This window comes from Sturnus vulgaris, chromosome 11 (genome assembly GCF_052056855.1).
Source record: "Sturnus vulgaris isolate bStuVul1 chromosome 11, bStuVul1.hap1, whole genome shotgun sequence".
NCBI classification, from domain to species: domain Eukaryota; kingdom Metazoa; phylum Chordata; class Aves; order Passeriformes; family Sturnidae; genus Sturnus; species Sturnus vulgaris.
The window spans coordinates 15,759,107-15,775,374 of NC_142253.1; the positions used below are offsets into that span (position 1 = coordinate 15,759,107).

Below are 16,268 nucleotides of genomic sequence, written 5' to 3' on the forward strand. Positions count from 1 at the left end.
CAGTCCCCCTCAGCCAATCGGAGCCCGCACCGCGGCCCGGCCATGTCGGCGGCGGCGGTTCCGCCCGCCCGGGCAACATGGCCCTGACGGCCGAAACCGAGTCCCGCCTGTACCGCTCTCTGCGCGTGGCCTCCGGCGCCGCCGCGCACCTCGTGGCGCTGGGGTTCCCTGCCGCCGTGGCCGTGCTGGCGCGGCCCGGATCCAGTGAGTGCCGATGGCGCCGGGGGCGCGGGGAGGGCCGGATGTCTCACCTCACCTCACCCTGTGCTTCCCTTCCAGGTCTCTTCTCCTGGCACCCGCTGCTCATGGCCCTCGCGGTAAGTGCCGCCGCCCCGGTCACCGCGCCGCTGCCGTGGGACAGGCAGGGGCCGTGCCGGCGGAGTCCCTGGGTGGTGGGTGCCCAGCCCCGATAGCCCCCGGGTAGTGGGAGGCTGAGACCCCGGGCGGTGGGTGCCCAGCCCCGGTAGCCCCCGGGCGGTGGGTGCCGAGCCCCGGTATCCCCGGGCGGTGGGTGCCCAGTCCCGGGAGCCGCGGCGCAGGGGCGTTTGGCCGGTGCCAATCCCGCTGCCCTCTGCCCCCTAGTTCTCGTTCCTGATGACGGAAGCGCTGCTGATCTTCTCCCCGGAGACCTCGCTGCTGCGCTCCTTCTCCCGCAAAATCCGAGTGCGGGCGCACTGGGCCCTGCAGCTGCTCGCCCTGCTCTGCGCTCTCCTGGGGCTGGGAATCATTACCTACAACAAGCACCTGAACGGCAAGGGCCACTTTGTCACCTGGCACGGGCTGACGGGGCTGCTGGCCGTGCTGTATGCCGGCGGGCAGTGCGCCGGGGGCGTGCTCCTGCTCTACCCCAAGCTGATGAAGAGCTGGACTCTGGCCAAGCTGAAGCTGTACCACGCAACCTCAGGGCTGGTGGGCTACCTGCTGGGCTGTGCCAGCCTGATGTTGGGCATGTGCTCCCTCTGGTTCACCACCACGGTGACTGGTGCCTCGTGGTACCTCGCCATGCTGTGTCCCCTTGTCACCAGCCTGGTTATCATGAACCAGGTGAGCAATGCGTACCTGTACCGCAAACGGAGCCAGCACTGAGGGCTTAGTGCTGACCTGAACTTCCCAGAGCGAGCTGGGTCTCCCCTTGGAGAGTTGGCAGCCCCTCTGCTCGCACAGGATCTCCTTGGAACTTTGTTTCTACCTACTCGTCTTTCCTTAGTCCTGGATTGTCTGTAGTGTCTTGTCCCTGAGGAGCAGCTGTGATGTGACACCTCACCCCTGCCTCGTTGGGAATGTTCCCCAGCACAGGTAAAGCTGCCGGTCCCTGCAGCTTGGTGCTCAGTGCTGAGAAATGGAGGGCTCACTCAGGATTCCTGCTCCTTTTCCCTTCCCACACGGGGCTGCTTTGGAGTGGGCAGGACAGGAGCCATCCTGGTGAGGGCAGGGAGTCCCCTCTCTCCTGGGAGACTGCAGCAGGCACCACACAGCCTCTCCTGCCACGGGGGCAGTTTGGCCAGGAAAGCACAGGGCACGGTTGTGGCTTCAGCCGTGGCAGGGCTGGGGCAGGGTGGTGGCACCCGAGCAACGGTACAGCAGCACGTGTGTCCCCATGGCACAGGCACTCCCTGGGATCAGAGCAGGCAGCTCTGCCCCAAGGCCCTGGGTCTGGGCACCCACTGCCACGCACAAACCCCTCCTCTGCGGGCTGGACTCGGCCTGGTGGGGTGGGGTCAGTTTACAGAGCAAATTACTGAGCCGGGCTGTGAACCTGCAGTCAGCAAGTCCTAGGGAACAGCGTGAGCATGGGGGGAGGCACAGACCTGGGTGATGAACCCTTGGGAAGGCAGGAAGAAACCTCCTTGCTGGCACAACAGTCTTCCTTCCAGCACGCATCCTGCTCCCGGCAGGGCTGGAGAGCTGGGAGCGGCCCCCAGGCTGAAAAATTCCTCTGTATCTAGAGCTTTTATTCAATAAAAATTTCAGGCAGCTAGAGTGCAACAAGCCCTCTTTACTCCTTGGGTGGGATGACTTTTGGGGTGCAGGCAGACATCTTCCCCTGCAGATTCCTACCTCCTGCTGGGAGCACCTGGGAAGAAACCCCTCCCCAGCCTCCTGACAAGAGCCCCCAGGGGCTGCTCTGGGCCGGGCCCCCCACCCTGCCCATGCTCTGCTGCAGGAGCCAATGCTTTCAAAGAACTCTTTATTGATACCCAAATGTCTGTGTTCTTCCCGTTTGACAAAACCTTCTCGTGTGGTCCTTTAAAAAAATAATCATGACACTACTGATCCACATCCTGGGCTGGGAATTGCCCACGGGATCAGGAGCTGTGGAAGCTGTTGCAGGGAGCATCCTCTCCATCCAGGAAAAAAAACCCATCAACACAGAGGGAGGGAAAAGAAAGCGGGAGCCCATATTCTACCTGCAGGAAAACAAACCTGCTGCCAGAGGAAGCAGCTAGAGCCCCAATTGTAAAATTAATTCCAGCTTCTAGTGTAATCTGGTAAACGGATTAGGCAGGGAGCAGCCACGGGCAGCAGCTCCTCGCAGGGGGAGGGGGCAGGAGAGGAAGCAGAGAACCCCCACCGCACAAAGCCTGGAGCTGGCAGTGCTGGAGCACCACCAGTGAGGGGCTGGGTGGTCTCTTCCTGCCCGGTGTCCTGTCCCCTCCTACCCAACAAACTTCTCACTGGTGCTGGCAAGCTCCTGCTGGGGCGGGGGGAGGCTCCCCACGGGAAAGGCATTCGTAAGAGGAACCATCAGCCTTCCCATTGCCTCAGTTAGGGATGAAACTACCTTCACAAAGGAGAAAATAAGTGTTGAGTGCTCTGGCCAAGCCCTGGCACAGAGGAGAAGCTGACTTCAATCCCACGAGGGCCAGCACAGCAGCTTGGGGCAGGGATCAGCCCCGTGTCCCTCTCCCAGAACAGCCCCCGCTGCCTGCACCGACTCCACGGCCTGCCCCGCGCTGAGGGGAGTGGCTCCAGGAATTCCTGTCCTCACGGTGGTGGCAGTGTCACTGTCCCGGGTGCCTGGTGCTGGCCTCGAGCAGCAGCGAAGCGTTGGAATGAGGTACCCCCCTGCCTGTGCCGCGGGAGGAGTCCCCGCTCCCGGCCGTGGGGGACACGAGGGGGATTAGCAGCTCTCCAACGGAGACAGGGCGGGAAGGGGGCCGGTCACAGCTGGGCCGGGGCGTCCTGGAAGCTGATGAGGTTGGACTCCTGGCTGGGGCTCTTCCCGGCCACGCCAGGCTCAGGCAGCAGTGGGCTGTCGGCCTTTGCTGCTGCTGCCTCTTCCTCATCATCCTCCATGCTGGGCCAGGCTGACTGGTCCTCCACTCGCTTCAGCCGCTCGTTCAAAGCCTTCAGGGCCAGCTGCCTGCAGGACAAGGGCACGTGGGCAGGTTAACCCCGGGTCAACAGCTCTTCCCCATGGGGCACTGTGCAAGTCAGTCCCTGGCTTCTTTCCAGCAGGAAAGGGTGGATTCAGTAGTGCTGGAGAAGATCTGGAGCGCCTAGGACTGCTCCACAGAAATCCTCTCCGGCTCCCAGACTACTCACACAGAGTTTGCATGCTACGCGGTGCAATTAGAGGCTGTCAGCACGAGGGCAGCTCCGGGAATGAGGAATAAAGGTATAAAACAGGGCAGGGAAAAGGGAGCGCCAGCACCCTGTCCAAACCCTCCTGCCAGTTGTCAGGAATGCCAGTGCTGGCTGTGCTGGAGGTGTGGGGCTGACTCACTGCCCTCCCCTGGACCAGGGTGAACTGGTGGAAGGCTGCCACGAGCAGGGGTTGTCACCACCCCAGGCTCTCCCCCCTTTCTTCTGCAGGGACCCCCTAACCCTGTCTGCCCCTTTCCCAGGATCTCCCCTGCCTTTCCATTGCTGCTCCACATCTGGAAAAGCAGGATAATGTCCCACTAGCTCCCTGAAATGCTCCTCACCACCTCCGTGGCAGGGCAGCCTCCAGCAGACCACATGGAGAAGGCCCTTCCTGAGCCCCTGCACCTAAATCTTCCCCCTCCTCCTTGTTTGGGTTTTAAACCCCACCCTCGCTGTCCCTAAACACGATCCCCATGGGCAGGGGGTACCTTCTCCTCTCGGCATCCTGGGGATCCGTCCCCGGCAGGCTGATGGTGATGGAGGATGGGGCACCCACGTCGTAGCGCTTGACGGTCTTGCGGCACAACCGCACCTTCACCAGCACGCTGTGCACCACGTTGGCCACCAGACCCACCACGGGCTGCAGGATCTCGGGGAAGAAAGTGGCGAAGGCGAAGTGGTCGCTCATGTCTCCGCGGCCTCTACTGTGCCGCTGGTAGAAGCGGAGATAGACCCAGCTGGAGAGGAGCCCGAAGCCATACGAGGCCAGTACATTGCTCTCGACGAGGGCAGCGAGCCGCAGCAGAGCCAGGACGAGGAGCAGGAGCATGGGGACAGCCTTCATTCTGACCTGAGGCACCTTCAGTACGGTGCTGTCCCCCATTGTCTGCTTGAGGGCCACCAAGACCCCCCCGAGGAAGCCCAGCCCGCCGTGGATGCGGACGGCGAACAGATAGTCGAGGTGGAAGGAGGCAACATAGGTGAGGAAGTAGGAGAGGGCCGCCAGGAGCCCCACGGAGATGTTCACCACGGCGAAAAAGACGAGGAGCTCCAGCGCACCCCAGAGGGGCTCCAGCAGCCGCCCGGCCGCCCCCAGCGTGGCCAGGCTGGCCGCCAGCCCCCAGGCGCGCTCCTCCACCAGCCCATGCGTCAGCAGAGTCCACACCCAGAAGTTGGGGGGCAGGAGGTAGCCGGGAGTCACCCCCAGCCCGTAGGCCGTGTCCAGCCCGAAGGAGAGCAGATACAGCAGCACCACGGCGGCGCTCAGCGACTTCACCACCACGCTGGTGCCGGCCAGCGCCGCCAGGAAGTGTTGCCGGGCCACCGGCAGGTACCGCCGCATCTTCGGCCCCGCGGGCGGGACGGGGCGGCCCCGCGGGGGCTGCCTGGCCCCACCCGCCCGCCTCCCCGCGCCGGGCCCCGCGCAGCCCCCGGCCGGCCCCGGCCCTGGTCCCGGTCCCTGTCCCTCCCTCTGCCGCCGCCTCGGGCCAGGCCGCGCTCGGACCCTCTGCTGGGCTAGGCCGGGCGCGGACAAACAGCGCCGCTGCGCATGCGCGGAACGGGGGCGCCGGGGCGGAGCTGCTGCGCGGACAGGACCAGGGCGCCGCGGGGAACGTCGGGACTTGTAGTCCAGCCACGTTGGCAACGCGGAGCGGCGCGGGACACACGGACGGGGGACAGGGGCGAAACACGGACACGGAGAGGGGACAGGGATATGGGAGGACACCGAAACGGGACGACATGGGACAAAAGAGCAACACGAATGGGGGCAGATACAGGGGGACATTGCGGGACGTGGCGGAGAGGGGTGGCAGAACACGGCTATAGGGCACGAAGGACACAGTCATGGGAATGCGTACATGGGGAGACCCTGGGAAATGGGGATATAGACACGGGTGGGCTGGACACGGGGGGCACTCGGGGACATTGACCCCGAGTGGGACATGGGTGCGGGGACACCGGCACGAGGACACGGGCATGGAGCGGGGCGTGGGAGGAGTGACACAGGGACCCAGTGAGATGGAGGGGCTGAGCCACTGCTGTGCTGCAGCCCCTCCTGTGCAGCGTGTGAGGCTCTGCGGTGTCCCTGCCTGTCCCCTGTCCCTGCCCCCCAGAGGTGCAGCAGGTGTGAGGTGACTGTCCCACCTGGCAGGAGCACCCCAATATCCTGTACCCCCACCCCCCCATATGCTGTGCCCCCCCCAATGTGTCCCCGGGCAATGACGCAGCCACCGCCTGTGAAGTGAAAATATGAACATTATTTAATAACTGAGTCTCTGTAATAAACCATTTGAAAATATTTTACAAGGAGTCACACGCACGATATCTTACAAATTGTCTTTTTGTTGTTTTTTTTTTTAGTTTTCCAACTCTTCTGTACAAAAAAAAATGAAACCCAAAGAAATTAAAAATAAATTAAAGGAAATCAATTAAAAACCTTTGAATGAGCAGAGAGAAGCTTTTGGGTGGGGACAGAGCAGGTGATCCCGGCGGGATGGGGGGCCCGGGTCCACACCGCCCCTTCGTCTCATTGGTTTTTAACTTAAAATAGACTATATATGTATATATTTATAGGTATGTATAGTGGTGGTTTTCTGGCAGAGCACCTAACTAGACTACAGAAGTACACACACTCCCGGTAACACAGAGCCATCTGTTCAAACACGGTTCCCAGAGACAGTAACCAAACACACACTGAAAAAGCTACAAGCAGAATGACCATTAATTAACCCCAGCACTAATTACCGCCTGGCGCCCTCCCCAGTCCCCCCGGGGTGGCCATGCCGAGGGGGCTCCCCTGGACCCGTTTGATGGGGTGGCTCTGAGCGGGGTGCCCCGGGGGAGTGACGGTCCCCAAGGCTGCCCAGGGACCCCCGGCACTGCCGGGAGCAGCGGGGGAGGCGGGTGTGGCACCCCGGGGTGTCACAGCTATCACCCTGCTCTGGGCCCCTCCAGCCCCGCGGCACCTCTCCTGGCTGGCTTTGTGGGGTGCAGTGGGGTCTGTGGGGCGCCAGGGCTGAGCAGCCACGCTGTCCCCCTCCTTGGCACCCAGTGGATTGACTGGGGGGACAACATCGCCGCCTGAGCGCCTCGGCGTGGCCCCCAGCCCCTCGGGGGGCACCTGCCACCCCCCCAGCGCTGCGTGTCCCCGGGCAGCAGCACCCCGAGGGACGGGCACAGGGGCCTGGCACGGCCCTTCTGGGGACACGTGGCACCTCCCGCTCCGCTTGGCACTCGGGGATGTGCGGCCTGACCCCCTCGGGGACACAGGGCATGTCCCCCAGGGGACAAGCAGCACGGGGCCCCGGCCAGTGCGGATTCTTTGGCAGGGCAAGGGGGTCCGGGCAGGGCTGGGGGTGAGGGGGCAGGGCTGAGCGGGCAGGATTCACAGTGATCTGCAGAACGGAAAACAAACAAAATACATTTTCCCCCCTCCTTTTCACTCCAGTATCTGTGCCCCGCGCAGGGACCGGGACTCCACCGTGCCCGGCGCAGGCAAAGGCCACTGTGCCCGCCCCTGTCCCTGCCCGCTCCCAGCCCCAGCCCGCGGGGATGAGCCCGCAGGGATGCTGGAGCCGCCCCACACGCCCTGGGGCCGGTACCGCTAGAACAAATGATACTGACCCGTACAGTCAAGTCCTTTCTTTCTTTCTTTCTTTTTTTTTTTTTTTTCCTTCCCCCTCCCCCCCCTTTTTTTTTCTTTTTTCTTTTTTTTTTTTTTTTTTTTTTTTTTGTTTTTCCCATGTGTCCTCGTTGCTGACATTAAACCCCGCCGGTCTCCAGGTGAAAATGTTGGAAACTCGATGTAGAAAGATCGGCTTTAAAATCTTCAGGCTAAAAAAATAGGCGAGGTGGATGGGGGGGTCGCAGGCGGAGGACACCGACGCCTCTTTTCCAAGTCCGAGTGGCCGGGAGGGCGCGACGCCGGGACACCCTCCCGGTCCCCGCTCTGCCGGGGAGCCCCTGCCCGCACCCCGACTCTTCTTTGGCTGCGGCCGGCGGGGAGAGCGGGGCGGCACCGTGGGGGTCCCCGAGGCGGCGGAGGAGACATCGCTCCCGCTCCACCGGGCCGGGGACGGGCATGGAGATGGAAATGGAAAGAAAAGAGAGCTGGCGGGGGCAGCCAGGGGGCTAAAGGCAGGCGGCCGGGGGCAGTGGGTGCCGGCTGGTGCTGGAGTAAAGGAGCAGCAGCTGCAGCGAGAGCAGGACCCCCAGGGAGGGGGAGAAGGAAGCCCCTCGGCCGCAGTCTGAGGTATCTTCCTGAGTGGGTGAAGAAAGAGGGGACATGGGGCACCCCCAGCAGTGCCCCGGCACCCCAGGGGCACCCAGTGCACTGGCAGGGGCATTTGCCACCTTCCTGCAGCCCTGAGAGCCTCCTGCCCCACAGCACAGCCCCCCTGGTGCTGCTCTCCCGGGGACCTCCGTGGCTCTGCTCTTTCTCCCTCCGTGCCATTGCTCACCTGGGGACCCCTCATAGCTGTCATCTCCCCAGGGAATACCCCAGGGCTCCTGAACCCTCCTCCCCATCCTCCCAGGGCTCCAAACCCCCATCAGGGGGGTCCCCCCACAGCACTACACCCCCGGGGATTCCCTCATGGCTCTGCTCCCCCCAGGGGGATGGATATTCACCTTGGCATTTCCTCCTCAGGGGTGAACCTCTCAGCTCTGCTCCCCTGGGATCCCCCCCGGCTCCATTCCCCTGCCCAGGGGGAACCCACTGCCCAAATTTCCCCCAGGGGAGCTCCCCCCATGGCTCTGCTCCCCCCACCAGAGGATAGCCACTGCCCCCATCCCTTCCCGGGGCCAGCCCCAGCCCTGCCCCTCCCCTGCTCCTCCCACATCCCACGTACTGTTGCATTGTAGTCGAAGCAGATGTGGGGGCCTTTCCGGTAGCGGGGTCTGTCCACCAGCTCACACTGGTTGGGGTCCCTCGGGGGGGCTTTGCAGGTCAAGGAAACCACCAGGAAAAGGGCAGTGGGGGCTTGTAGAGCACCCCCAGCCCCTTTGTCCACAGGCCAGCTCCCTCTACCCCTGCCGAACTCTACAGGTCCTTGCCCCCCTGCCTGTCCCACAGACCCTTGTGTCCCCTCACCCCGCTGCCACCACATCCCAGTGGGATGCAGCTGAGACATCAAAGGATACCTCTTACCTCTGCCTGCAGCAGCTTGACAGACTCACACTGGCTGCAGAGGGGCTTGTCAGCCACCACGAAGAGCAGGTTGGTGTTGGCCAGTCTCTGTGCATGGAAGAGCCTGGGGGTGCAAAGGCAGTGGGACCCCACTTACTCTGTGCCCTAATCCCCCCCAGCTGCCAGTGCCAGCCCTGCTGGTGTGTGGGGCTCTGGAGAGGCTGAGACAACAGCATCTCCCCAGACCCAATTTCATGACCGTCCCTCTTCTCCTCCCCATCCCTGTCCCCAACTTCATCCCTATCCCTAACCTCATGCCTGTCTGCATTCCCAACCTTACCCCTATCCCCATTCCCTGCCCTGGTCTCCATCCCCATCCTCATCTCCACCTCCTTCCCCATCCCCACGCTCAGGGACTGCCCAGGGACTCAGCACTTCCTGGGCTTCCAGGGCTTGGCTCCACGCAGAGGATCCGTGGGGACGCATCACTCACAGCCCATGGGGGTCACGACTGTTCCTCTCTGTCCCCTCCTCCGGGTATCAGAGTCCCCCTAAATGCTGCACAGCATCTCCTATTGCCCCCACACAGGCACGGGGATCTTGGCAAAGGCAGCCTCGGGGGTGTTCCCAGCCCTGCCCAGGGGTGGGACAGCGGGGATGGACCCACCTGGAGCAGTTGCCGCAGTCGATGATGGCGTTGTAGGTGGCGTTGACGGTGCTGAAGTAATACTGGGTCTGCTTCATGATGCAGCTCGTCTCCCTGGCCTCCATGCCGTCCCCCACCACCTCCTCTGTGCCAGCACAGCGCTGTGGGCCAAAGGCCACCAACCCCTCCAGCCCCTGCCCACCCCCAGCTCAAAGCTCCCCAGGGACTGACCTGTCTGGAACCAGCTGCTGTAGGTGAGGCTGTACAGGAACTGCTGGAACAGGGACCTGAGGAAGCAAAGTGTAGCCACATCAGGTGTCCTGCCCCAAGGAGACCCCGGAGTCACTCCCCAGTGGGAATGGCCCCAGGGAGGGGACAGGGCAGGACTCACCAGGCTGCGGCCGAGGTCCACCAGGCAAGGCTCAGGAGATCGGCTACAGTGGGCTGTGGGCAAAGAGGGAGCAGTGAGCCAGCAGGTCCCCATGAGGGGCACTGGGGACACACTCAGCGGTCCCTGAGCTACCAGACCACCTGGAATGCACCATCCCTGAGGGTGCTCACCACGAAGACGCCGCGGGGCGCTGCACCCGTGTTGCTGGGGGCCTCGGGGGCACAGACGGACTGGAAGTCGTAGGACTCCTTGCGGGCGTAGAAGGAGTTGTTGTAGAGGGCAGACATCAGGTTTGCATCCACTTCACTGAAGAACTTGCCCACCTGAAATGGGGACACTGAATCTGCACCCAAATGCCACCTTGACACCGGACTCCCCTGGAGAGGACTGGAGTGGGGCTGTGCCACACCGCCCATGATATGAGCTCAAGGGTCTCAGCACCTCGCTGGCAGCCCATGCCCAGGAGAGCTGCGGGCACCACTCACCTGGTACCAATGGTCCTCCTGGTTGGAGAGCACCAGGAAGCCCCCATCATCAATGAGGACACAGATGAGGTCCTGGGGAAGGAGAGCAGCGTCATCCAACCCCGGCCATGCCCAGGGCAAGGCAGGACCAGCAGGGTGGGGGGTGGCAGGCTGTCAGGCAGGGGGGCCAGTGCAGTGTCCCCAAGCCTCAGAAGCATCCCAGCATCCTAGCTAGGTGTAGGGAGCAAGAGACACCACCCACCCTGGGAGTTTAACTTTCAGGGCATCCATAGTCCATGGGGCAACCCCCTATGGGCCTTTATCCCTGCAAGGTGAGCTGAGCTTAGGGAGCAGCAGGGGACAGGGTGGGTGCACAGGCTGGGTAAGCAGGGGACAGGGACCTCTCCCAGCCATTCCATACACCCCCACCCCTGCCTACCACCCACCTTGTTGTTGGCCTCACAGTCCATCTCACAGCTGCTTGAGGGGTCACACTGTCAACCAAAAGCAGGCAGAGGGACAGGTTAGCAGGATGGTCATACCCCCAAGAGCTGTCCTCCCAGCCAGAAGGGGACATGCAGTGTGGCGTCCCCAGAAGCTAGGGACAGGTACCCCGAGGAACGAGCCTGTTGCAACCACAGGCACCATGTCCCAGCAGTGCCCTCCGGCAAGCAGAGCACCCTCCCTGTCCTGTCGCCACCCGTTTCCCAGTGCCAGTCCCCAGGACGTACCCGGCGGGTGCCCAGCTGGTCACGGTCTGTCCGGTTGCTCGCCAGCACTTTGAACTTCTCAGCCCAAGCCTCCAGGTCCAGCTTAACCCCCACCACTGGGGCAGTGGGGAGACAGGGTGAGCTGTAGCCCGGGGGTGTTGCAGGAACCCCCCAGCCTGGCACCAGGGCACTCAGCTCCCTGCCTACCTGCGGGCTTCAGAGACTTGCCCTCGATGCTGAGCTCCACAGCGGTGCTCACCAGGATCCCGATGGTGTTGTTCTCCAGGTCCAGCCCCCGGTAGCCAGCTGTGGAAGGCAGGGGTGACATCAGGAGACACACAGAGCCAGCAGCAGCCTGGGTCACCCTGTCACCCTGAGCTGACACCCACCATCCCGGTAAGGCGGCTTGAAGATGTAGCCCTTGTTGTCCAGGCTCCTCCGGTAGAAGCTGGCATTGAAGGGCTCCGGTTCCTCCTCCCAGTCATCCGCGGCCCTGGCAGGGAGAAGCCACAGCCATGACTGTCACTGTCATCTCTGGCCCCACCAGAGGTGGCCCAGCAGGAGCAGACAGGTCACTGTGCAGGGTAGACACTCACTTGTTAGGGAAGACACGGGTGATGCCCCCGTCAGTGGCTGCGAAGACAGCCAAGAGGCTGTACCTGCAAGGAGAGGGGCCAGGTACACCAGCCATCAGTGGGGTTCTGCTCTGCCCCCACCTCCACAGCCCATCCCAATCCTCATCTGTCCCAAGACAGTGCTGGCCACCCTGGGCTATCTCCCCTCCACCTACGTGTTGAGGTCCTGGTCTTTCCAGACTTGCTCCACCAGCTGCTGTGTGATACCAGTGTCCAGGATCAGGTTGTGCAGGAGGAAGTTGTCGCCTTGGGAGATGGAGAGGAGGAGATGAGAGCTGACCCCATGAAGGCCACCCATGTCCCCTGCCCTGCCCCAGCACCCACTCTGCAACAGATCCCAGGACCCCAATCCCAGCACAGTTTATCCCCTGCTCCATCTCCCCCTGAATCCCTGTCCACCCCCAACCCCCTCAGCAGCCCCCCCACCAGCCATCCCAGCTACTCACACTGCTTGGAGTCTGGGGTCACCTTTTCCATGAGGGCAATAAAGTTTTCCAGGAATTCGGTGTTGTTATCCGACAAGTCGAGGTCTTTGCAATACTCTCTGGGGTTTGGGGGACAAGGTTTGTCGTTCGTGGGGATGGAAAAGGTAAGGTCAGTTCTCCCCCGGGGACAGCGGGGTGGACGCTGGCTGTGCTGCCAGCACCCAGGCTTGACAGGGACACAATGGTGGTGGCGTGCCACCTCTCCTGAGAGTGTCACCCCACCAGGGGAACTGGCTGCGGACATCTCTGCAGACTGCCCGGTACCCAGCCCCTGCTGCCTGCAGTGCCACCAGAGAAGCGTCACACCAGTCACCAGGTCTGTCACTGCCACAGGCACTGAGGTGCTGTCACCTCTGCCAGGGCAAGGTTTGATGGATCCTGGTAGAACACCGAGTCCGTCTCTCCCCATACTGGTGGGGCTACTGGTGGGACTGGGTGCCTCTGACACCGTACTTACCTGTGGGGCCAGGTGGGCACTGCTGTATCCACCCTGCCCTGCCCCTCAGGCACCCCAGGGATTGGGGGCTCCATTGTGGGTGCCAGCAGGGATTTGCCTCGGGATTCTCCACAGCTGCACTGGCAGCACCAGGCAGGCACTCAAGGCCATACCTGTGCCCTTTGCACAGATGGCTGGGTACAGGCTGAGCCCCAGCTGGTGGAGGTGGGTGCTTGCCCATGGGCATCACTGGCCCTGAGACACTCCCGGGACAGGTAGTATAGTGGGTGTCATGTCCCTGCTTCAGTCTGGAACACCCTGAGTGCAGAGTCCCAGCCCCACCAATGCCAGGGACAGCTGTAGCCTGTTGGTCGCCACAAGGCTCTGACTGGGTGGCACAGGTTAGTGCCACCCCACTGTGCCAAGAGCCTCCCATCCTCAGCAGTGTGGCTGTGAACAGTGCCAGGATGCTCAGGGCTCCCCCACTCACAACCCCTCCGCCAAGCTCCTGACTGCCAAAAAGCTCGTTAAGAGAACAAAAGTTGGAGCAAAGGGTGGCAGGGACCGTGCCCACAGGGCAGCTGAAAAAGGTGAGGCACCCTGCCCAGCTAGGCCTGGCCTCTCAACCCCTGTTTGGGGGGTGAATAGCCACCTAAATATCTCCACCGACACGCAGATACAGGTACTCACACACCCACGGGGAACGGGGGATATACGGTTTCTGAAAATTTCCAGTGGCCCATGGGCGCGGCAGCACCGGCGGCAGATCATACAGTCGCCCTGGGTGCCGGGCACGCCCCGGCACACGGCCCCTCCCTGCCCCTGCCCCTGCCCAGCCGGGCAGCACCCACCGCAGCAAGGGTGCTCATGGAGCTGCTCTGGGGATACCTAAGGGCTGGTCCTGACTTCCACAGCCCGCTGTTTTCTCCAGCTGCACCATCTGCAAAGCCCCACCCCAGACACTGAGCCCATCACTGCAGCCTGAGCAGCACAGTGGGTGCAGACCCACTCCCGGGGCCTTGGCTCGGGCATCCCCTTCCTATCCATCCTCTCGGTGTGCTTACAGGCCAATTTTCAATAACAATTTCCCTGTTTCTCATTCACACTACTTTGGTTCCTATGTGTCCTGGACTTCACCCCCACTGCCCAGCAGAGGGCCTGGGGTCTAAGCTCCCCAAAAAGCCAGGGCTGCACATTCTGACTGTACAGTGACTCTACATTCTGGGCTGGTCTACCCAGAGTTAGTGTCAGTGACTGCTGCTGTGGACCGGGAAGCTGGGGGGTACCCGCAGGTGGCCGTGCTGAACCTCAACCCACTGCAATCCCCAAAAGCTGCAATGGCAAAACATCCCCTAACAGGGTGTCCAGCTGCTGTAACGACCCATCAGCAGATAGGTGATTAGCTGGTGATGTTAATTAGGGCTGGTCAGAGATTGCACTGTAGCAGCAGCACCCCAGCAGGCGGGTGCTGGCGGAGCCATGGAGCTCCCCAAACACCCCACTGAAGGACGGCCCTTCATCCCTGCTAAGTGACAAGACTGGCCCAGGGGAAGGGACATATCTGTCCGCCCAGGGGCCGCTACACTGTCCTCACGTCCTCAAATCCCCTGGGCATCCCAAATTTGAGCCGAATCCTCCCCTTCCTTCCCCCTCACCCCCCGCAGCCAGCACGATTGTATGATGCCGCCGCCGGCGCCTCGCTCGGCAGGGATTTTCAGAAACTATACCTATATATGCACGCGCAGAGGTCGGGCTGCACCGGGTGCATATATACTGTGCTGGATGCAACCGGGTGGCGCAGCGGGGCCGGGGTCCCGGCGGCAGCCCCGCGGCCGAGCGGGCACACGACACACACAGCCACAGGGCACGGGGAGCGGGGACAAGGCACGATGAGGCGAGGATGGGGGCGATGGTGGGGTCGGCAGCGGGGCCGGGGCGGATGCACACCTCGGCAAGCGCACACGCAAAGCTACCTGGGAGCAATGAACACATGTCCCTCCGACTCAAAGCTGTTGGGCAGCAGGTATTCAAAATCTGCAACAGAAAGGGAAGGTTATCCGGCGGGGAGCGGGGACGGGGGCGCCGGGGGCCAGGAGGGAGAGAGACGGACAGAGAGAGAGAGAGAGAGAGGGGAGGGAACAAAAAAAATAAAAAAGAGAAAGGCATTTGCTGCTCTTGGTAACAAGAGAGGAAGGAAAAGGCCGTTCTGCTGTTGCTGGCACCGCACGGGAAGGAAGGTTAGAGCCAAATCAGGAGAGGTTTGCCCATCTCGGCTCGAATTTTCTGAAGGCGCGCGGGTGCGTAGGCGCGGCCGGTACGCAGGGACACACAGACACACACACATATATATATGTGCGCACATGTATATATATATATATGCATGTTCGGGAGGGCGGGGGGACGTCTCTCTCTCGGGGGAAGGGTGGTGGGCGAGGGCAGGGAACCACATGCTGTGCTCCTGGCCGGAGGAGGATCACCAGAACACTCGGTTGTCAGGAGAAAAAAAATAAAGGGAGTTTTCAGGCATCAACATGGCCAGAGGGGAACCTTGCCGAGGACAGTCCAACCAGAGGCTCCCGCCCTGCTGCAGGGCCGTGCAATGCGCTGACGGGCTTCGCTGCCGGGCACCGGTGCCCCCTCCCTCCCCGGGGCGTGGTACCCCAATGGGGACGGGGATCCGCACTTGCCCGCCAGCGCACTCTGCTTTAACAGGGGGGTGCAGCCCAGTAGCTTTGGGGTGTCTCTGGGAATGCCCCTGGCCGAAGAGACAGAGGATGCAGGGCTCAGCTTGCAGGGGCGAGCTGTGTTGGGGGGTGTATGAAGGGATGCTATGGGACACCTTTGGGATAACATCTCCCCCACGACGGGCACCGCCACGCCCTCGCCCTCCCGCCAGCTCCTGGTGCATTGCACGGCACAGCCAGAGGTTGGACTGTTGCTCTCTGAGGGCTGGAGGCAGGGGCTGGGTACAAGCCGATGAGTGGAAGAGGAAGAGGAGGAGGAGAGGAGTACAAAACACTCGTACTTGGTCCATCAGCATTGCCATCACAGGGGCGCTGGGAGGAGGCAACTCAAAGCTGATAGAACAGGGCTGAGGGTGACACTTCCACCTCCCCACTGTCCTGCCTGCCTGGCCCTATGCCCCATGGCCCCTCCTGTGCTGTAGTGTCCCCCCCAGCCATTTCCCTGCCTGTGCCAGGAAGGGAGTGTTGCCGGGCAGGCTGCTGGTGGGTGCCGTGTGCTGGGGGCTGTGTGAGATCCAGAGTGGTGGCGGGTCCCTTGGGTCCCCTGTGGGGGCCCACTGTAGGGCTGTGTGGGAGCTGTGGGTCAGGAGGCTCCTCTGGCGTTGAGAGAATGTGGGCCAAATCTTGTCACATGGGTGATGTCCTGCTCCACTGCAGGGGGAGACCGACTCTGGCACCTCAGCCTGCCTTGGTGGGACTTTGGGCTCAAACTTGTGCTCCCAGGGGCACAAACAGCACCAGGACACTGTACCTTCAGTGGTACAGTACACTGTACCATGCCGTGCTGGTCCCCAGGGCAGGGGGGACGGCCACCGAGCAGCTGTGGGGGCAGGCAGTGTGGCACCCCTGGGCTCAGCCATCCCGCGTGCCCCTGGGGCCAGGCTCGCTGTCACCTGTGCACCTGGGAGGCACTGCCCCAGGTGGTCCCATCCCATCTCTGCAGAGGGCTCCTACTTGTAGGCTTTCCCCAAAAAGCCTGTCCCAGAGGCTGATGGCAGTGGTGCATTGGGCCCCCCACCTGCTCTCCATCCCTGCCACCTT

The 16,268-nt window shown here is 62.4% G+C and overlaps 3 protein-coding genes across 4 annotated transcripts in view; 1 reads left to right on the top strand and 2 right to left on the bottom strand.

Annotated features, from left to right (window-relative positions):
• Nucleotides 1-32: 32 nt before the first annotated feature.
• On the top strand, nt 33-1,986 carry CYB561D2 (cytochrome b561 family member D2). Its single transcript, XM_014869686.2, has 3 exons — nt 33-204; nt 280-317; nt 583-1,986. Exons 1-3 carry the CDS (start codon nt 78-80, stop codon nt 1,084-1,086), a joined length of 669 nt encoding a protein of 222 aa, XP_014725172.1. The 5' UTR covers nt 33-77; the 3' UTR covers nt 1,087-1,986.
• Nucleotides 1,987-2,171: 185 nt separating this feature from the next.
• Nucleotides 2,172-5,119, bottom strand: TMEM115 (transmembrane protein 115). The gene is made up of 2 exons (XM_014869688.2): nt 4,077-5,119; nt 2,172-3,364 (listed from the first exon to the last, which is right to left on the bottom strand). The coding sequence occupies exons 1-2, from the start codon at nt 4,928-4,930 to the stop codon at nt 3,163-3,165; spliced, it is 1,056 nt and encodes a 351-aa protein (XP_014725174.1). The 5' UTR covers nt 4,931-5,119; the 3' UTR covers nt 2,172-3,162.
• A 707-nt stretch (nt 5,120-5,826) lies between these two features.
• Nucleotides 5,827-16,268, bottom strand: part of CACNA2D2 (calcium voltage-gated channel auxiliary subunit alpha2delta 2) — a 210,957-nt gene continuing 200,515 nt past the window's right edge. For both annotated transcript variants that reach the window (XM_014869689.2, XM_088171602.1), the window contains 16 exons: nt 14,457-14,517; nt 12,009-12,106; nt 11,718-11,808; nt 11,524-11,586; nt 11,317-11,420; nt 11,135-11,233; nt 10,949-11,043; nt 10,664-10,711; nt 10,239-10,310; nt 9,924-10,076; nt 9,754-9,806; nt 9,594-9,649; nt 9,384-9,507; nt 8,731-8,840; nt 8,439-8,527; nt 5,827-7,848 (listed from right to left, as the gene is read on the bottom strand). In XM_014869689.2, coding sequence (XP_014725175.2) covers nt 7,720-7,848; nt 8,439-8,527; nt 8,731-8,840; nt 9,384-9,507; nt 9,594-9,649; nt 9,754-9,806; nt 9,924-10,076; nt 10,239-10,310; nt 10,664-10,711; nt 10,949-11,043; nt 11,135-11,233; nt 11,317-11,420; nt 11,524-11,586; nt 11,718-11,808; nt 12,009-12,106; nt 14,457-14,517 — 1,445 coding nt within the window. In that variant the 3' untranslated portion in view covers nt 5,827-7,719. The remainder of the gene's footprint in view (nt 7,849-8,438; nt 8,528-8,730; nt 8,841-9,383; nt 9,508-9,593; nt 9,650-9,753; nt 9,807-9,923; nt 10,077-10,238; nt 10,311-10,663; nt 10,712-10,948; nt 11,044-11,134; nt 11,234-11,316; nt 11,421-11,523; nt 11,587-11,717; nt 11,809-12,008; nt 12,107-14,456; nt 14,518-16,268) is intronic.